General features: G+C 39.4%; 1 protein-coding gene across 1 annotated transcript in view; it reads right to left on the bottom strand.

The window, feature by feature from the left end:
* Positions 1-21877, bottom strand: part of Ly75 (lymphocyte antigen 75) — a 92405-nt gene that overhangs the window by 8084 nt on the left and 62444 nt on the right. Inside the window, exons 27-32 of the mRNA XM_012952500.2 lie at positions 21676-21843; positions 18858-18974; positions 12355-12549; positions 7782-8008; positions 5284-5452; positions 1395-1544 (exon numbers count right to left, since the gene is read on the bottom strand). Of these exons, the coding sequence (XP_012807954.2) occupies positions 1395-1544; positions 5284-5452; positions 7782-8008; positions 12355-12549; positions 18858-18974; positions 21676-21843 (1026 nt within the window). The remainder of the gene's footprint in view (positions 1-1394; positions 1545-5283; positions 5453-7781; positions 8009-12354; positions 12550-18857; positions 18975-21675; positions 21844-21877) is intronic.

The following is a 21877-nucleotide window of genomic DNA, read 5'->3' as shown; positions in this document are numbered from 1 at the left end:
TGTATATATATATACACACACACATACATGCATACACACACACACACACACACACATATACATATATTTAAATATATATATGAGAGAAAGAGAGAGAGAAGATATGAGCATGCCAGGGCCTCTTGCTGCTGCAAATAAACTCCAGATGCACCTGACACTTTGTGTGTCTGGTTTTACATGGGTACCCTGGGGTATCAAACTGGGGTTGGCAGGCTTTGCAAACAAACACCTTTTGCTCCTGAGCCAGCTCCCTGTTTATTGTTATACTGACCATTTTTCATGACTGTGGTGGTTTGAGTAGAATAGATGACCCCCAATATATTCAGTTGTCTATTTGTTTGTATTCTGTAGCCACCTGGCTGGAGGCAGTATCACTGGGTGGATCTTAAGGTGTGGTGGTGGGTTTCAGATTTCAATCTAAAGATATGCAAAGTGTGCCTAGCTGGAGTTCCTGAAGTGTGCTGTGCTGTGTGGCTTTTGGCTTGTACTTCTCTCTCTTTGCTTGGTCCTGTGAAGGCAGGCCAGCTTCTTATGCCACTTATGGAACTTCCTCTGGATCTGTAGGCTTCAATAAATATCCCTTCCACCATAACTGTGCCTGGTCTGGAAGTTCATCTCAGTGAACCTGAATCTGTCTGCTACAATGACTATTCCAGTTTTCTACTGAGCTCTTATATCACAAGATGTTTACTATTTCTTTGCCAATGAACAAATGGATTATAATGTTATTGTAAAATGGCAAATATTTTTAAAATATTTTTCAAGGGCTGGGGTGATAGCTTAGTGGCTAAGAGAACTTGCCATTTAAGCATGAAGGTCTGGGAGGGCCTGAGACTGCCCAAGTTAAAATTTTCCACAACCCATTTTATTCTATTTTATTTATTTATTTATTTTTGTTTTTCGAGGTAGGGTCTCACTCTAGCTCAGGCTGACCTGGAATTCACTATGTAGTCTCGGGGTGGCCTTGAACTCACAGCAATCCTCCTACCTCTGCCTCCCGAGTGTTGGGATTAAAGGCGTGCACCATCATGCCTGGCTTCCACAACCCATTTTAAAACAAAAGAGCTAGGTTTGGCCACATGTCTGTTACCCAAGTCCACAAAGGGAAGAGGCCACAGAATCACTAGGGCTAACTGATAAATGGAAGTTCCAGGCTGAGGGAGAGACCTCATCTCAAGCAACTATGTGATGAGTATAGAGAAAGGCACCGGAAGTTCTCCTCTGGCCCTAGCTTGCATACATCCTTACACACATGTGCATAATACATGACAACACAATTCACACACACACATTTTCTAAGGTGTAGTCAATATATATTTCACATTATTTCCTTAAGAAAAAATTTTAAGAATTAAAATTATTTAGTCAAATAAAATGGATGAATTTTAACTCACCAAGTTCTAGACATAATTTTTTGGCCTCTAAGAAACTGTGCAATGCATGGTCAGCTAAATAGCAGTGATCTCCATACTGGGTCCACTGAGAGCGATTCCCTTCTGCCACTGGACATCTTGATGAGTGTGCATGAGGTAACAATTCTTCAGCTGTGAAAAATGTCAGACAAACTGTGAAGATCCAGAGAAAAGAGATTGCTTTTTCTAATCTCATTAAATACCCCTACTTGAAACTTACGAATAAGGAGTAAGCAACTTCAACGCACACCAGAGAAATCCACAGCACAGGCTCTAGGAATACGCAGTACAGTCCACTTTTTGGAATGTCACTTTGAATACTTAGATGATAGAGAAGGGAAGTCCTTGCCTTCTAAAATGGCCTTGAACCCAGGTAGAAACAACAAGAAAGAGAGACTGGGAAAGGAAGAAATGCAGGCCTTGGTAGGCCTGCAACTGCTCTGAAATTATAATTCAGATTCTTCCTTTCTTTGGATTCCCTCTTATTTTGATAATGTAAACTGAAGTTTATTTAGCTATATAAAGAACTATTTCAGGGCTAGACATGGCTTATCTTGCCTGTGAAGCCTAAGGACCCAGGTTCAATTCCCCACTACCCACGGAAGCCCAATGCACAAGGTAGCGCATACGTCTGGAGTTTGTTTACAGTGGCTGAGGGCCCTGGTGCACCCATTCTCTCTCTTTCTCTATCTGCCTCTTTCTCTCTCTCTCTCTCTCAAATAAATAAATAAATAATTTTTTTTTTTTTAAAAAAGAACTATTTTTAAAGTTATACTCACAAGGAAAAACTTGGCAATTTGTTTTATGAAGTGTAATCTATCATTAGAGTAAAATCTCTCAAACCAAAAACAGCAGGTATATCTTAACATTTTCTCTGGTTTTCATTTCAATTGTTTGAGAACGAATTGTGCTGAGTAATGCTAGAAGCCTCTGCAGTGGAGTCTGGGCCCTGGTGACTGTTACTAATCCATTCCAAGAACATAGATTTAGAAAATAAATTGTCAGCATCCCATAGATGAGATACAGGTTTGCTTATCTAAGTCAAACTTCCGGCTTGAACCCTGACAGAGATCGGTCCCTGTCCTGCGCTCATTTAAGCTCTTCCTGGTGTTTTCTGCAGGTCTTAGTTTGGCAGAATCTGTCCTATCTGTGGTTTCTGTGAGTCCAGAGAAATGGGCACTGTCATTTCCTTCAAAAGACTGGAGAGGGCTGGAGAGATGGCTTAGCGGTTAAGTGCTTGCCTGTGAAGCCTAAGGGCCCTGTTTGAGGCTTGATTCCCCAGGACCCACGTTAGCCTGATGCACAAGGGGGCGCACGCATCTGGAGTTCGTTTGCAGTGGCTGGAAGCCTTGGCGTGCCCATTTTCTTTCTCTCTCTCCCTCTTTCTCTGTCTGTTGCTCTCAAATAAATAAATTAACAACAACAACAAAAAGACTGGGGGACTGTACTGTACTGGGCTGCCCCCTTGCAGTGCACTCAGTCAAGAGAGAGAGAGAGAGAGAGAGAGAGAGAGAGGGAGGGAGGCAGGCTGACTGCTTTGGGATGACCTTTTGCTTGTCTATCTTCTGTTAGAAACCAGGATCGACCCTTTCAAACTTCAGTTACTTGACCAGCCATTGTCTCTTTCATGCTCTCAAGACTCCCAGTTTGGGTCTCCCTTCAGGTCAACAGTTGGGAGTCTTGGGTAAGTTTCCCCTGCTGTAGATCAAAACTCACTTTCCAAATCCATCTATTAAATTAATGAAAATCTGATATCGCCTCACTAATGCTACTAGTGGAAGGAGGTGTTGCCAGCAAGTTGTTGCTTCTACCACCTTGCGAAAATAGCTGTAAGCCAAAGGAATATTGCAGTCTACTCCACTGTTGTTCTGGGCTTAACTATGTTGCTTCATTCGATGCAAAGCACGCTCACCCACTGGTCACCATGGCTTTGCAGGACTCTCCTTAAAACTGCCTCACACTTGGAACATATGGCGGTACCTTATCTTCACAGTCTGTTTCTAAAACTGCCTGTAATGGGCTGCCTTCTGTTGCACACATTCTTCTTCCTTCCTGTCCTTCAAGAAGTCCTGCTTCCACTTTTGGGCTTTTTCTTTAAGGGCTTGCACAGTAGTAAGTTTGTTATGCTGTTTTTGTCATAGTATGATGCTGGAAATTGAACCCCGAGCCCACAAATGCTAGGCAAGCACTCTAACAAAGGGCAGCATTCCAGACCCTGCTACATTCCTGTTTAGGAAGATCCAAATCTGTTAGCGGTAGAATACACATCCCATACAATTAATCATATCAATGATTTTTTTTGTCTTTGTTTCTGGCTCTGTTTCATTTTTGAGACAAGGTAGCTTAAAGCTACCCTAGAACTCTCTCTGTAGCCCAGACTGGCCTTGAACTCATGGTCCTTCTTCCAAGTGCTAGAATTATAAGTGTGCAACACCACACCTAAAATCACTTTCACCTTTTTTTAAATTTTTAAAAAAATTTTTTATTTTATTTATTTATTTGAGAGCGACAAACACAGAGAGAAAGGCAGATAGAGGAAGAGAGAGAATGGGCGCGCCAGGGCTTCCAGCCTCTGCAAACGAACTCCAGACGCGTGCGCCCCCTTGTGCATCTGGCTAACGTGGGACCTGGGGAACCGAGCCTCGAACGGGGTCCTTAGGCTTCACAGGCAAGCGCTTAACCGCTAAGCCATCTCCCCAGCCCACTTTCACCTTTTTTACTTGTGCAGTTTGGTGGCATTCACTACAGTCACGTTACTGTACAACCATGGCTACTATCCATCTTCAGAATGTCCACATCTTGTAAAACTGGAACTCAGTACCCATAAGCATTAACTCCAAGCCCCACCCCTCTAGACCCTGACAGTCACCATCATACTTTCTGTTTCTATGAACTTGAGAACTCTAGGCACCTCATACATGTAGAATCATAAAGGAGTTGTCCTTTTGTCACCAGCTTATTTCCCTCTCATGTTGATTTCAAGGTTCAGCTACATTGTGGCACATCAGAATTTCTATTTCCTTCCTGTTTAAGGCTTAATAGTTTTTCGCTGTGTGAATGTCCATATGCACACATACACACATGCACATATGCACCACATCCTACTTACCACTCATCTGTTGTTAGATATTTGGGTTCTTTCTATCTTTTGGCTATTATTGATTATTTTGCTATAAACATGGTTGTAAAAATGCCAGTTTGAGTTCCCTTTTTAAAATTCTTTTGAGTATATATGCCCAGAAGTGAAATTGCTAGATTGTTTTTGGGTTCTCCATCCTGTAAAGTCTATTTTTCTGAGGAACATTTCTTTTCATTTCTTCATGCTTTATAGTATCTTACATATTCCAACCATTTTCCAAAAACAGCAGCCCCCTCCGCCATGCCTAACAACTGAGAAGTCAGCTTTTACTGTATTTTATTATACCTTTAAAGGAGCCCCTCAGCCTTTGACAAATATTGCTATGTGAAATCAGAACTCTCAGGTTCTAAAGTGAAACATAAATAGAGATAGAAGGACTGAAGATCTTTGAAAATAAATTCTGAGAGAGGATGTATCAATATTCTCTACATTTTGAAATTATTTCTAAAGAATTCATGGATATGCCTTATTTAAAGTGTACAAAATGTTCATTGAAGAAGCCAGGCATGGTGGTGTATACCTTTAATTCCAGCACTCGGGAGGCAGAGGTAGGAGGATCACTGTGAGTTCGAGGCCACCCTGAGACTACAGAATTAATTCCAGGTCAGCCTGGACCAGAGTGAGACCCTACCTTGACAAACAAAACAAAACAAAACAAATGTCCGTTGAGTATTTGATCATCTACATAAGTTACATATTATCTTAGTAAACAGACACTGAAAACTATCTTACCTTTTGTAGGCTTCGAACAAATGGCACCATCCTGAATAGAGGTGCACTTTGCATGTTTCCAGATTCCTTCTGGGTCTAAGATCACACAATTTCCTGGAGAGTGTTGGTCTTTCCACGGAATGTAGTCAAACGCACTGCCATCAGACCATTCAAAACTTGATTCATGGCCCTGGTTGGAAAACGACGCAGATAGCCCAGGCTCAGATGCAGGAGTCCAGGCAGGACATGAATAGTAGCACACATATCTCACTCACGCAATGGAGAGCCAGTTAAGCGCTTATAAACATTGTAGGGCTAGACCTACCTGTAAAATCAGAGGTTTATTCCTGATGCATTCAGTTGGGACATTTGCTGTGGCTGAATTTACGTAGAACTTTAAATTTAGAGACAAAGTTACTATGTTCTGTTTCTGGATTTATTTGCTTAAAGGATGAATTTATGTAACAATTACAGATTTATAATCCCATCCCCTATATTGCTCTGAATATTGTTTTCTACACTCTCTAGTTTTGTGGTTTGTCTGCCTGGATGCATCTTACGTTATTTTTTTTTTTAATTTTTATTTATTTATTTGCAAGGAGAGAGAAAGACAGAGAGAAGAGAGAGAGAGACAGAGAGATAATGGACATTCCAGGCCTCTAGCCACTGCAAAGAACTCCAGATGCATGTGCCCCTTGCACACCTGGTTTATGTGGGTCCTGGGAAATTGAACCTGGGTCCTTTGGCTTCACAGGCAAACACCTTAACCACTAAGCCATTTCTCCAGCCTCTGGATGCATTTTCTACATTATAGAGGTCATCAAGCAGCAGGGGTCAAGTAAAGAAAATACCACCCAGCAAACTAGACATGAAAAGACTACTTTTGGGTTTTTCCTTGAGTTGATAATATTACTCATATCTTTTCTTTCTTTGATTTTCCTCACTTTGTTCTAAATATTCTTAAAAATATTTAAATAATAATTAAAATGAGGCATCTAGTTCTCACCTGATATACTTCTGTACACCAGACATTATTATAAATGCATATATAGACAAATATTAGCAGGTTAGTCTTAAATAGTCCTAATTTCTAGAGGAAAAACAGAATGAAAGTATTCATTTTATAAGTTCTAACTGTATTTAGATTTTGGGTTGGCAATTATATCTATTTTTGAGTTAAAATCTGATTTTAGCCAGGAGTGGTGGTGCATACCTTTAATCCCAGCACTTGGGAGGCAGAGGTAGGAGGATCTCTGTGAGTTTGAGGCCAACGTAAGACTACATAGTGAATTCCAGGTCCAGCTGGGGCTATAGCAAGACCCTACCTCAAAAAACCAAATAAAAAAATCTGACTTTATCCATGAAGAAATAGGATTGCAAAGGTTAAACAATTGTTTGTGATCATCTAGCTCATAAATGGAAGACGTCTAAAAAAATGTTCCATGTCACTAGCCATCAGGGAAATGCAGATTAAAACTACATTGAGATACCATCTCACTCCTGTCAAATTGGCCACCATCAGGAATACAAATGATCATAAATGTTGGCGGGGATGTGGAAAAACAGGAACCCTTCTACACTGCTGGTGGGAATGCAATCTGATCCAGCCATTCTGGAAATCAGTGTGGAGGTTCCTAAAACAGCTAAAGATTGATCTACCATATGACCCAGCTATAGCACTCCTAGGCATATATCCAGAGGACTCATCTCATTTCCTTAGAAATATGTCCTCAACTATGTTTATTGCTGCTCAATTTATAATAGCTGGGAAATGGAACCAGCCTAAATGTCCCTCAACTGATGAGTGGATAATGAAGATGTGGCACATTTATACAATGGAGTTCTACTCAGTGGCAAAGAAAAATGAAGTTATGAAATTTGCAGAAAAATGGATGGACCTGGAAAGGATTATACTAAGTGAGGTAACCCAGGCCCAGAAAGCCAAGTGCCACATGTTCTCTCTCATATGTGGATCCTACCTACAGATGATTGGGCTTCTGTGTGAGAATGAAAATACTTAGTAGCAGAGGCCAGTAAGTTAAAAAGGAGACATAAAGGGAAGAGAAAGGAAGGGAGGAGGGTACTTAATAGGTTGATATTGTATATATGTAAATACAATGATTGTGATGAGGAGGTAATATGATGGACAATGGAAAGTGTGGGGGGGGGGGAGGGAGGGAATTACCATGGGATTTTTTTATAATCATGGAAAATGCTAATAAAAACTTAAAAAAAAAATAAATGGAAGATGTGTCACTCGTATTGGAATTCAGTTTCTTTTTGATTCTACGCTATTTCCTTTTTACACATTTTCCAGTTGGTTAGTTCCATACAGGCTTCAGAGCCTAGGTATGTGGCTCAGTTGAAGACCCCTTGCCTAGCATGCATAAGGCCCTAGGTCTGATCCTTTGATCACGACACAACACCACCAGCACCCAACAAGCAGCTTTTATGCTTTAAACTTTCAATTATCAAAGTGACAGGTTTGGATAATTTCTAGAAAACAAAGGAAGACTTACATCATGGCTTGAGAGCCCAACCCACAGTGGAAATCCATCACGTTTTGCGATATCTTCCAGAAAGAGCTGCCCACTTTGGTTGTGAACACTTGCCAAATATCCTCCACTTTGAGAACACATGTTTAGTGCTTCATACCATGTGACCTTTTTCTGAATAACATTATAAATGTGATCTTCAAATGGAATAAACTGTGGCAGTGTGGTATTATAGTCTTCCTTATAGTCAACTATAATATTTAAAATAAAAATGTTAGTAATTAAACCTAAATTACTTCATATACATATTGTGATGGTTTGATTCAGGTGTCCCCCATAAACTTAGGTGTTGTGAATGCTAGGTTCCCAGCTGATGAAGATTTGGGAATTAATGCCTCCTGGAGGCAGTGTATTTTGGGGGGCAGGTGTATGGGTGTCATGGCCAGTTTCCCTTTGCAAATATTTGGCACACTTTCCTATTGCTGTGGTCCACCTGATGTTGGTGAGGGGGTGATATCCACCCTCTGCTCATGTCGTTTTCCCCTGCCATCATAGAGCTTCCCCTCGAGTCTATAAGCCAAAATAAACCTTTTTTCCCACAAGCTGCTCTTGGTCAGGTGATTTCTGCCAGCAGTGCAAACCTGACTACAACACACACACACACACATATATATATATATAATATAAAATACATATATATACATATATATATATTATATAAAATGTCATGCAGTCATTTCAAATGTTAAATGAGTGTCTTATTTGCAAGGAGACTAAATGCTTTTCTTTTCATTTCCACAGCACATATAAGGCTCTTAAATATTATAGTGGTCTTGTTGATTTTTTTAAAATTATTTTTGGTTTTTCAAGGTAGGGTCTTGCTCTAGCCCAGGCTGACCTGGAATTCACTATGTAGTCACAGAGTGGCCTTGAACTCAGGGCTATCCTCCTACTTGTGCCTCCCAAGTTCTGGTATTAAAGGCATGTGTCACTATGCTCAGCCATCTTGTTGATGTTTTAAAAAATATATTTTTTTAAAATTATTTATTTATTTGAGAGCGACAGACACAGAGAGAAAGACAGATAGAGCGAGAGAGAGAGAATGGGCGCGCCAGGGCTTCCAGCCTCTGCAAACGAACTCCAGACGCGTGCGCCCCCTTGTGCATCTGGCTAACGTGGGACCTGGGGAACCGAGCCTCGAACCGGGGTCCTTAGGCTTCACAGGCAAGCACCTAACCGCTACGCCATCTCTCCAGCCCTTAAAAAAAAATTTTTATTTATTTATTTTCAAGGAGAGAGAGAGAGAGAGAGAGAGAGAGAGAATGGGTGTGCCAGGGCCTCTAAATGCTGCAAATAAACTCCAGATACACATACGACTTTGTGCACCTGGCTTTATGTGGGTACTGGGGACTTAAACCAGGGTTATCACGCTTTACAGGCAAACACCTTAACTGCTGAGCCATCTTTCTAGGCCTATCATGTTGATTTTTAAAATATTTGTTTTTATTTTTATTTGAGAGAGAGAGAGAGAAGGGGGGGAGAGGGAGGGAGGGAGAGAATGGGCAGGCCAGGGCCTCTAACTGCTGCAAACAAACTCCAGACACATGTGTCACCTTGTGCATCTGGCTTTATGTGGGTACTGGAGAATCAACCTGGGTCCTTTGGCTTTGTAGGCAAGCACCTTAATAGCTAGGCCATCTCTCCAGCCCTCATGCTGATTTTTTAAAAAAAGCATCAATATGGTCTATTTTTAAGTTTGAAATTTTATTTGCATTTAAGTTGTATCTTTGTTGTAGTTTATATTCATAACTATTTAATTTTTTTTTAGTTGTCATACAGTAATTTGTGTACCATTCTGGCTTTTTCTTGATTCGTATCTCTTTCCCCTATCCCCAACCCTTCTCTTTCCCCTAATATCCACCTTGCTTCTGTTTACATGCATGTGGTCTTTATTTAAGAAGCAAGTATCTGGGGACAAAAACAGTGGTGTCTAAAAAGATGGGGAAACTGTTAACCACTGGAGTATATGACAATGATTGTAATAGAGGATCATGTATCTGCATTAGAAGAGTCAGGAAGACTGCTTGAGAAACCAAGTCTGCAGTGTTGGGACAATTGAGAGTAAAGAGAAATATGGTAGGTATCTACAAAGTAAAGACATGTTGAAAATAAGCAAACACCAAAACCATGATGGTGAGGGAACTTCAAAGGGACACTGGGCTAAAAAAGTAAAACATTAAGTAAAGTAATATGTTGGATAAAAATCCAACATATAAAATTAATGGCTATAAGTTCACTGTAGGATCAGGTTAAGTGACATTGAACATAAGAAGTAGGAGCCAGGCGTGGTGGTGCACACCTTTAATCCCAGCACTTGGGAGGCAGAGATTGGAGGACTGCTGTGAGTTCAAAGCCACCTTGAGACTACATAGTAAATTCCAGGTCAGCCTGGGTTACAGCAAGACCCTACCTCCAAAAAAATGAAACAATAAAAATAAAATAAAATAAAAACAGAATAATAAGAAGCAATCAAACAACAAAAGCACAATAACTATAAATAGATGACTGGCTATATTTTAAAGTGAGAGAGATGGGAAAATCTCCTATATAGAAGTCCAAATAATTATACAGATTCTCCCACCTCAGGAAAGTACACTCCACCCATAAGTGTGAGTGGAGCATAGTAAGTTCTTTACCAATTGTGCAGCATGAAGAGGGAGACAAAAAGTCACTTTACAAAACCTAACAAACACAACCTCGATCCAACAGATTAATGTTAAAATCAACAGTGATAAGACATGTGATAGCATATCGCATCTTGTGCTCTGATGAAAATCTCCCAAACTCCAAATTACAGTTTAAAACATCCTACAACCTGAACTGAGGACTATTCTAGAAAATATATGGCCAGAGTTCCTCAAAACTGTCAAAATCACCAGAAACAAGAAAAGTCTAAAAACTCCATCACAGCCAAAAGTATCATGGCTGAATCTAATGCAGGATCCTGGATGGGATAAAAATTAAGGGATGGGGCTGGAGAGATTGCTCAGTGGTTAAGGTACTTACCTGCAAAGCCTAACAACCTGGGTCCAATTTCCCCTTTCCTATGTAAAGCCAGCTGTACAAAGTAGCACATTTATCTAGAGTTCATTTGCAGTGGCTGAAGGATCTGGTGTGTTCATTCTCTCTGTTTCTATTCTAACTCTTTGCTTGCATATAAATGAATAAATATTTTTTTAAAAACTAAGGGAAGGGCTTTGGTTAATGAGAATGCATCAGTATTGGTTTGTTAATTGTGATAACTGAATCACACTAATGGAAAATGTCAACAATTGGAAAAGGCGCTCACACGGGAACTCTTGGTACTATCTGCATATCTTTCTGCAAATCCAAGGCTATTCTAAACTGAACATTTTATTAAAATGTAAATTAAAAATGGAAAGATTTTTTGGTAAGAGGAAATCAAGTAAAGATACAAATATGGGGCTGAAGAGATGGCTCAGCAGTTAAGGCACTTGCCTGCAAAGCCTAAGGACCCTAGTTCAATTCCTCAGTACCCACATAAAGCTATATGCACAAGATGGAACATGCTTCTGGAATTCGTTTGTAGTGGCCAGAGGCCCTAGCACACCCATACTCTCTCTATCATTCTGCTTGCAAATAAATAAATAAAATATTTAAAAAGATACAAATATGAAAATGGGCACCCAGGGGCCAATGAAGAGATCGGTCTAGGGGTGGGGGAGACAAGGGCTGGAAGATGCCTAGAAACTAGAAAACCACTGGCAGCTAAAGTCTCAAAAGTTTTGAGTAAATGATAACCATGAAGCCATGGACACCACTGACACAAAAGGTTGATGGGACATTTCTCTGCAGCCCTATGAAGGGAGGTGGCCCACTAGGGTGACAGTGTGATAGGCATCAACAGAGAGCTTAAAGCAGAGCACCAGTCATGATAGTTTTTAGACTGTGAAAAAAATTAGACACAATTTACATTTCAAAATAGGTTTATCTAAGGACTAGGCGAAGTTGAGAGATACTCTTTTTTTTTTTTTGGTTTTCGAGGTAGGGTCTCACTCTAGCTCAGGCTGACCTGGAATTCACTATGTAGTCTCAGGGTGGCCTTGAACTCACAGTGATCCTTCTACCTCTGCCTCCTGAGTGCTGGGACTACAGGTGGGCGCCACCATGCCCGGCCTAGAGATACTCTTTTTATCTAAAGCGTCAAAACTCTATGGAAACCTATTTTTTCTTTATAAAAATTCTATCACCATTTATGGCCCAACCAAGTGTTTTCTCCTCCTAAAGGCATTCCTTGTTTTCATTGAACTCACTTTTCTGTTCCAGGTAATCTGAGATTAACCTACATGTATGAAAGAAATTACTGCTGTCCCTCTAGCTACATCTTCCTCCCAAAGGTAGAGCCCGGGACACCAGGAGCCAGGATGTTGCCATCTTCTGTAACTTCTGCAGCAGCTCATGCAGGCTGACTGTGCGGGAAGCACTCCAAGCACACTATGCGCTGTGGTCCTCACGAGTGGAGCTAATGGCCGCACTCTTTTTCTTTGGAATAGCAACTATATCTTCACATACTTACCCATCTCAATTTTACAAGCAAAAATGCTGTGCTGATGAAAATAAAGTGTTTCTTCAATAACATTAAAGGGTTGGATATCCCAGAAGCCATCAGTACTCAAACCAGCCAAAAATTTGCTATTTTTCACAGTTGGTCTGCCAGCTCTCCAGTGTGTATATGATAGTGCAGTCTTATCAAACCACAACAAAGAATTATCTAGAGGGGAAACATATGTTTTGATGATTAGAGATTGAATCAAAATTATGTCTAATGGGTTGGAGAGACACTTATTGGTTAAAGGTACTTGCTTGCAAAGCCTGATGGCCCAGTTTTTGATTCCCCAGTACCTGTATAGAGCCAGATGCACAAAGTGTGACGTGCATCTGGAGTTCATTTGCAGTGGCAGGAGACCCTGGTGAGCCCATTCTTCTCTCTCAAATATATAACCTTAATAACTTAATATTTTGTTATTTTTCATTAAATATCCACTCTCTATACATATACTTTTTCTGTCTTTTCTTTTCTTCTTTTTTCTTTGGTTTTTCAAGGTAGGGTCTCACTCTAGCCCAGGCTGACTTGGAACTCAATCTGTAGTCCCAGATTGGCCTTGAACTCACAGTGATCCTCCTATCTCTGCCTCCTAAGTGCTGAGATTAAAGGCATGTGCCACCCTACCCAGTTCCTTACACACACACATACACACATATATATAATAATTAGTATATTTATTAATATATATTAACATATATATTATATTATACATATATATTTTTGTTTTTTGTTTTTTAGAGGTTATGTCTCGCTCTAGCTCAGGCTGACCTGGAATTCACTATGTAGTCTTAGGGTGGCCTTGAACTCATGGCGATCCTCTTACCTTTGCCTCCCAAGTGCTGGGATTAAAGGCATGCGCCACCACACCCAGCTCCTTACATATATTTTTAAATTGCAATGGAAATGAACTTAGTATATCCTAGATATTTTACATATTAGTGATAGAAATCTTTTCTCTTACATAAGCCATGCACAATAGTGTACACTTATGATTTATCTTAAGAAAGCTGTAAGTAGTTCAATGTGTAGAGAATAATTTTCTCAACAAATAGGATTGAACAACTGGATATACACATGCAAAGACATGAATGTGAGCCACTTGCTGTTTCCATATACACACATCAGCTCGAAGTAGACCACACACCTAGATATAAGAGCAAAAAATGTAGAACCCTTGTAAGAAAACATATAGTAAGTCATTATGACGTTGTGGAGAAGACAAAGCCTTCTTACATATATTCAAATAGCAAAAGAAAAAGTAAGTCATACCTCATCAAAGTGAAGAACTTTAGTCCTGCTAGAAAAGTGTTGGGAAAAATACCTAAAAAAATCATTTATCTGATAAAAATGGATATTTAGGGGAGAGATGGCTTATCGGTTAAGGCGTTTGCCTGCAAAGCCAATGACCTTGGTTTCATTCCCCAGGATCCACATAAGCCAGATGCACAAGAGGGCGCATGCATCTGGAGTTCGTTTGCAGTAGCTGGAGGCCCTGGTGCACCCATCCTCTCTCTCCCTCTCTCTGCCTCTTTCTCTCTCTCTCTCAAATAAATAAATAAAGTAAAAATTCTTTAAAAATTGATATTTAGTATATCTAATGAGTGTTTATGATAACAATAAGAAGATAAATAATTCAGTTGGAACACAGACAAAAAAACAGAATAGAGATTTCTCTGAAGATAAGATGATGTATAAATACCCAATAAACACCATAAATGTCTAATATCATTAGCCATCAGTAAAGTACAACAAAACTTCAATGAGATATCACTTCAAACCAACCTGAATGCCCATCAAAAAGGGTTGTATTGCCAGGCGTGGTGGCCCAGCACTTGGGAGGCAGATGTAGGAGGACTGCCATGAGTTTGAGGCCATCCTGAGAGTACAAAGTGAGTTCCAGGTCAGCCTGGATTAGTGTGAAACCCTAATTCAAAAAACAAACAACCAACATAGGTTGTATTGATAACAAATGTTGGTATAGATACAGAGACCTGGAACTCTTATACATGGATGATAGCGATAGAAATTACGTGGATGTTTTGGAAAACCATCTGTAATTCTTCAAAGGGTTGAAGAAAAGATCTCGAATTCCATTGGCAATTGTATACTCATGTATATAGTCAAATAAAGGGAACATGTGCTCACACAATAATGTTTATACATGAATATTCAGAGAATCATTATTCATCTTAACCAAAAATGTGTAAACAACTTGTCCACCAATACTGAATGGATAAATAAAATGTAGTAACCCCATGGAATGGAACAATAGCCATAGAAAGGAAAGATGCTACAATATTGAAGAACTTAGAAACCTTTATGCTAAGTAGAAGTTAGTAATAAAAAAAAATCACATATTACATGATCTCATTTATATGGAATATCTAGAGACAGAAAACAGATTAATAGTTTCTGAGGGACAGGAGACAGGGTTAATATTGTTTTGACAGGAAACCTATGAACACCCATGAGACAAATATCTGAGCATATCTGTGAAGGAATTTCTAGATTGGTTAATTGAGGTCAGAAGACTCACCCTAAATGTAGGCAGCACTATAGCATGGACTGAATTTCTTGTTGTTGTTGTTGTTATTGTTTTGAGGTAGGATTTAACTCTAGTCCAGGCTGACCTGGAATTCACTATGTAGTCTCAGGTTGGTCTCAAACTCATGGTGAACTTCCTACCTCTGCTTTCTGAGTGCTGGGGTTAAAAGTGTATGCCTCCATACCCGACCCTGCACTGAATTTTTTAAAAAGGAAGAAAGTATGCTGAGTACCAGCCTTCGTCTGTCTCTGCTTCCTGATTGTGGATGTAATATGACCAGATGCCTCATGTTCCTGCCACCATGTCTTCCCCCCATGATGCCCTCAAACTGTAAACTCTTTCTTCCTTAAGTTGCTTTTGTCACGTATTCTGTCACAGCAATGGGAAAAGTAGCTAAGATAGGGAAGGAAAGGCAATGTTTCTTGATGGGGTAGTGGTGGTTGTATAACTCTATGACACTGAGAGCTATTATACCTCCAGTGGCTCAGTAGTGTGGATAGGAATGTATCCATAACAAGTTTGAAGAAACAGCTGTCATTATTAAAGTTATAACTTGGACTAAAGAGTGATGCTATTGTTATCTACACATACTCATGCTTTTCCTGGTTATTTCTACTTTTCACTGATTACCACCTCCCAATACAACGCACTTCAACATGCTGCCATACAAGGGACACATTGGAAATCTGTGCATTTTGGTTCTTGCTTAGTGTTTTATTTTAACTTCTGCTTCCTAATTCCACTTTCCTTATGCAAAATATCAGTTTTCTGGCTAATGTAACACATAATGGTGTATTTCTAATGTTGCTATAGGAGCAGGCCACATTTTTCACTAAGCTTGAATTATCTCTCAGTTACCATACTGTTTTAATGATTTCTATTCATGGTCTCACCATTGCAAAGTCAGTTGGTTTTATAAGCCAACACTATTAGCATAAGGGCTTTATATAATTAAAAATTCTTTAAGTATTTTTGAATCCTTATACTAAGAACAGGGGCATATATGTATTCAACAAGAACTAGATTTAAACTGCTATTTGCTTAATACCTCTTTCTGTACATCCTTTTGATGTTTATATATTTTAGTAAAATTTTTGTTACTTATACATTTTATGAAAGAAATTAAGATAACTTAATAAAAGGCTTCAGATCTAAAAATGATTTTTATAGAATATAGAATACATTTTAAGTTGTTTCTGATAACTACAAAGTACATCAGAGTATAATTCATTTACATTTATTTTATACTTTTTCCATATTTTAATGTTAGTATAAAAAGTAATGGATTTCATTATGGCAATTTTATTCACCTCCTGCATGGGTCCCCCATTACCCAGTCTGACTATTGTAGATCTCCTTCTACCAGCTCTATAGTCCCCTTTCTGCTTTCATGTCCCATGTATTCCATTACCAAGGTGTGTAACAAATCTCTATGTCCCGATTTTGACCTCCAACAAGCCAAAATGATCAGACACGACCTTTCAACCTAGTGTCTCTCCATTTCCTCCTGTTCTTAAATTTAGGAACAGCCCAGTGCTATTGACAAAAAGATAAGTCCCACTATGAGGAGCTTGTCCTCAACTGGCAGCACATATTTCTCTTGTTGATAGTTTAACTCATCAGCAGACAATAAACATTTAAGAAAACCATGAACAAGCCTAAGAATTAGGTTAAATAACAAAAAACAAGACCATTTAAAAAATGAACAGAGTTGAATAATTTATCTTTTCTTCCTACTTCTGGTTCATCTTCCTGTATCCCTCAGTAACACGCTTTTAGGACAAATGATTAGTTTTTAGTCTCTATGCCCACAGACAGGTTTCCTTTTTCAATTTCAAGATATCTATGGTTTTTAGGACACCTCTGGTTATGTTTTAAAATTGATATTGTTTCCCTGATATTAGACATAGTATTTAGAAATTTTCATATCCATTATATTTTGGAGATGTGGTATTTAGTCCAAAAGTTAAAGATCCTATTCTACTGTCATAGTATCATTTTTATTTGCTATATATATAGCTAATGCTATAAACTCAAAGGTTCAACATCAATTGACATCTAATTATGTTTTTCTTCTTTCCCCATAGATAGTGAATACACAAATTGGGGATTTACATGAGAATTTAGTCATTTTTAAAAAATGTTTACTTTTATTTATTTATTTATTAGAGACAGAGAGAAGAAGAGAGAGAGAGAGAGAGAATGGGCACACCAGGACCTTTAGCCGCTGAAAACAAACTCCAGACACATGTGCCACTACGTGCATCTGGCTTAAGTGGGACCTGGAGAATCAAACCTGGGTTCTTAGGTGTAGCAGACAGGTGCCTTAACCGCTAAGCCATCTCTCCAACCCTGTAGTCATTTTAAATTATTAATGAGTTGCTAGAAGTCCACAAAACAAGACAGGCTTCTGCCAATTCACTTAGTTACTTCCTTGAGGTAAAAGGTAAGACCCTATTGCTAAAGACACCAATTACTACTGACACAGAATATTGAGAGACCTGGCGGGGATCTTGAAGAAAACCAGTTCTTAGGTAGTTAGCCCATATAGTGCTGGAAAGTGCTATATGAACTTCTAGGGGAAAGTGGCCAACAATATTGTGAGCAAGCAGGGGACAATGGTATATGGAAGCAACTAGCCTGACAAGATGTACACACTTGGGCAATGGTGGCACCCAGTTTAGGTGGGTAGCCAATGGCTTTCTGGTTGGCTAAGAGATCTGCAGTGGAAAGGAACTCATAGCTGGAACTGGAAACCATGTCAGAATCCTATGGAGACCAAGCTTATGGACTCCAATGAGAAGCTCCCACTAATTTTTGGCCAAAAGAGAGGTTATGTCCATAAAAATATCTCTAAATTAATAATACTTATCCCCTTAAACCTATGCTGATCTTGATCTCTGTTGGAGAATCTGTTTTTCCTTTTCAGAAGGCAGCAAGAACCAAGGACAACCAAAATATATCAAGAAGACAAGAAAAGATAGCTGACTCCTTGGCAGGAGATGAACCACCCCTCACACATCAGCTAGGGCCCAGGTGAAACCAGAGAGGAATTGGTGAGATGAGCAAGAGTGCTGCTTCCGGGCTGGAGAGATGGCTTAGCGGTTAAGCGCTTGCCTGTGAAGCCTAAGGACCCCGGTTCGAGGCTCGGTTCCCCAGGTCCCATGTTAGCCAGATGCACAAGGGGGCACACGCGTCTGGAGTTCGTTTGCAGAGGCTGGAAGCCCTGGCGCGCCCATTCTCTCTCTCTCCCTCTATCTGTCTTTCTCTCTGTGTCTGTCGCTCTCAAATAAATAAATAAAAATTAAAAAAAAAAAAAAAGAGTGCTGCTTCCATGCCTAACAACCAGAACCAGGGTGATGGAAACAGACACTGATGTTACTCAAAACCTACCAAGACAGAAATCCAGAAGGTGCTGAGAGCTCAACACTAAAGTAGATTTAAAACACACCCACCATGGCTCAGGGAAGTTTACAGAAGAAGGGATGGAAAGATTGTAAGAGCCACAGGGTGGGAGGAAATATCCAGAGGCATTGCACCTCCAATGACTGACTGCCGCTCTCACAACTCATAACCCAGAACCGCATGGTGAACACCAGCCATCTCACTGAGGGAGCCCTCAGTGGGATGGGGGCAGGGAAGGGAGAAATGATGCTATCAACACATGATATGTCAATACAAATTCCTACTTAATTAAAAAAAAAAGAAAAAGAGTTGGAGACAGGATATTATTTTCTACCATTGAACTCAAACTTGGTGACAAGGGTGTACTAATGGTAGAGTGGAGACACAAAAATCATAGTGGAACTATATGTTATGTGGAATACATAATATACTTTGGCATGTCAATTTTTGAATAACTATATTTTATGGCTTAATGGATTATAATGGAACACTAATCAAGAGAAAAGTAGCAGTTACCACTTACTTTCATAAGTTATCCCTAACATGACCCACGAAGCCATATAATTGAAGTATAGAAGCTGCTCAAGAACAAAGCTATTCTCCTTTTCATCACGAATACTCAGAATGTGTGATTTTGAATCTGTTAAATGAAAAACAGCAATTTAAATAACTTTCTGCAGCATACTTTATTTTGCTTGACAGATTTATAAGGCTTTATTTTCCAGTTCAATATTCTTTAACACCTAAATAAATAATCCACAACCCCATGGGGAATACCAGAAACCCCACTGAGGAGGACCCCCAGTGAAAAGAGGGCAGGGACAAGGGAAGGGATGGTACTGACACATAATGTATCCATACAAAGTATGTCCATAGTAATAATAATAATAAAAAACTTAAATGGTATTGGAATGTTAGAAAGATATGAAAATTAAAACCATCTCACCACAAATGATAGGTTAAGAAGTATTTGAACATTTTAGTGTTAAATTTAGTCCTACAGCATAGTGAAAATCTAGTAGCTAAGTGTAAACTTAAGACATCAATTAATTTCATTTTTCCCTCATTTAAAGCTCATTTATGTGGCACAGTGCCACCTATCAATGAGATACTAGTCAAAGACTACTATGATGGTTAGAATGTAAGATGTCCCCCATAGTCTCATGTACTTGTGATTAGACTTCATACTAAATTCCCAATTGGTGGAACATTTGGAAGGTGGAGCCTTACTGGGGAAGATGTGTTGCTGGGAGTGGGCCTTGGGGTGTAATAGCCCAGCCTGACTTGCCACGCTTAGCTTACTCTCACTCTTTCCTCCCTGCTGATGAGCATGTGTGAGGCCCTGCTGTCTGCTCTTGCATGTTTTCCCTGCTCTGATGAAACTTCCCTTCAAAACTGTAAACTGGAAATAAACATTTTCCTTCCTGCAGTTTTTTCTGATCTGATGTTTTGTTTCAGGAATGAGAAGGTACGAAGGTTGAGCCGGGCGTGGTGGCACACGCCTTTAATCCCAGCACTCGGGAGGCAGAGGTAGGAGGATCGCCGAGAGTTCGAGGCCACCATGACACTATAGAGTTAATTCCAGGTCAGCCTGGACCAGAGTGAGACCCTACCTCAAACCCCCCCCCCAAAAAAAAAGAGAAGGTACTGAAGGTACCAACTACCCTGTGATAAGTAAAACTTTTTATTTTTTATATATTTTTTTCAGAGGAAGGGTCTAACTCTAGCCTAGACCTGGAACTCACTCTGTAGCCTCAGGCTAGCCTCAAATTCATTGTAGTCTTCCTACTCAGCCTTCCCAGGGCTGGAACTAAAGGTTTGTATTACCACATCCAGCTAAATAAAGCTTCTTAATGGGTTATCTAACAGATCTTCCTTTTTCTTAGAAATCACTGTTATATTAGGATTAAAGGAAGTTTGTTATTTTCCAAAGTGTGTTTCTGAGGAAATAACACTATGATTTCCCAGAAAAGCAATATGTAAGTAAAATGTTTGGAAACACTGGTTTAACTAGTTCATTTTGATAATTTCTTTTTCTTTTAATGCTATATAGTTTTGTTTTGGTTTATTCAAAACTGGTCCCACTTCTTATTTGAGAGAACTGGACATCTAGTGTCCAAATATAAATATGCATCACATGTGGAAAAATAACCTTCCAATTTGTGCTGACCCAAATTTGTCACAATTAAATCATTCATGAGTCAGACACAAATGATCAGACCTCAGCACGTAACAAAACCCTGAGAGGAGCATAGACAGTCAGCTGTAACACCTTTCGCACTGAACTGTAAACTCTGAGGTTACAAAAACCAAAAATACCCTTTTGCACAGCTAAGTTTATTCTCTCCTGTGTTGTCTGTCGACAGTGCTTATAGGTTGCAACTGGACATTCAGAAAACACCTACCTTAATATTGTCACATTTCTTTACATCACAACTTATAGCTATTAAACAGTTAAGTCTACTAAATACAGTAAGCAAAATGGTATAAATACTTACACCACTCCCTTGTAAAGAAGGCTTTTGTGCACAGTGTAACAAATGGAATTAATGCATATCATGATATCATTGTCCTTTTGATAATTTATTTTTTTCTTTTTTGAGGTAGGGTCTCACTCTAGCTCAGGCTGACCTGGAATTCACTCTGTAGTCTCAGGGTGGCCTTGAACTCTTGGCAATCCTCCTACTTCTGTCTCCTGAGTGCTGGGATTAAAGGCATGTGCCACCACGCCCAACTCACTAATGGGAGATGTGCAGCCTAGTGTTCCTTAATCTTTTTTTTTTTGCAGTCTCAATACTAGTGCTTTTAAGACAAAACACACTTTGAGAAACAATGATGTGATATTCTCCATAGGAATTTCCTATAAAGTTCACAGTTCCTTCAAGTCCATCATTCAAACGTCAGAGACCTTCAGTATGTTTCAGTGGAAATTTCTCTGAGTCTTGAAGGTGAAAAGCATGAGATAGGAGTTGCTTTCAAGCCTGGCACTGCTTTGTATTGTGTCTAAGCTTTTGCCACTCAAACAAACCTATTTCAGTCCTCTCTGGCTAGCTAGCTTCATATCTGTTCTCTGCTCTCTAATGTCATTTCTATTCACTTTCCAGAAGAAGCCATTTTGTTTGCAAATATACAGATAGATTCATTCTCAAAGTGTCAAGTAAGGAGGTTATTCTTACATTTTTGATTTGAACTAAATACAATTTTAATACATTGTCACTGATAATGTAGAAATGAGTTATTTTTGTGTTTCTGTTGCCAGCACTAATTGGAAATATTTAAAACATGCATTTAGCATAGGCATAAGCAGGACATAATATACAACAATAGTACCACATCCTTACGCAGCCTCTGGCATCTGGAGTGAAGTTCATCCTGTGTGGTTGTCGCATGTCTGCTCTTTGTTACCATAAAATTGTAGCAAGAGTTCTGAAATGGTATCCATGGAGTGTTTAAGACAGGAGATGGACATTTGACACTGTCAAATGGCTTGACCTCTTTTTCAGTGTCATCTAGAAAAAGAATTAACGGTGAGCATTCTAATTT

This window comes from Jaculus jaculus, chromosome 4 (genome assembly GCF_020740685.1).
Source record: "Jaculus jaculus isolate mJacJac1 chromosome 4, mJacJac1.mat.Y.cur, whole genome shotgun sequence".
In the NCBI taxonomy this organism is placed as follows: Eukaryota; Metazoa; Chordata; class Mammalia; order Rodentia; family Dipodidae; genus Jaculus; species Jaculus jaculus.
Note: the sequence above shows the minus strand (reverse complement) of the source record. Positions and strands in the feature narration are given on the sequence as shown.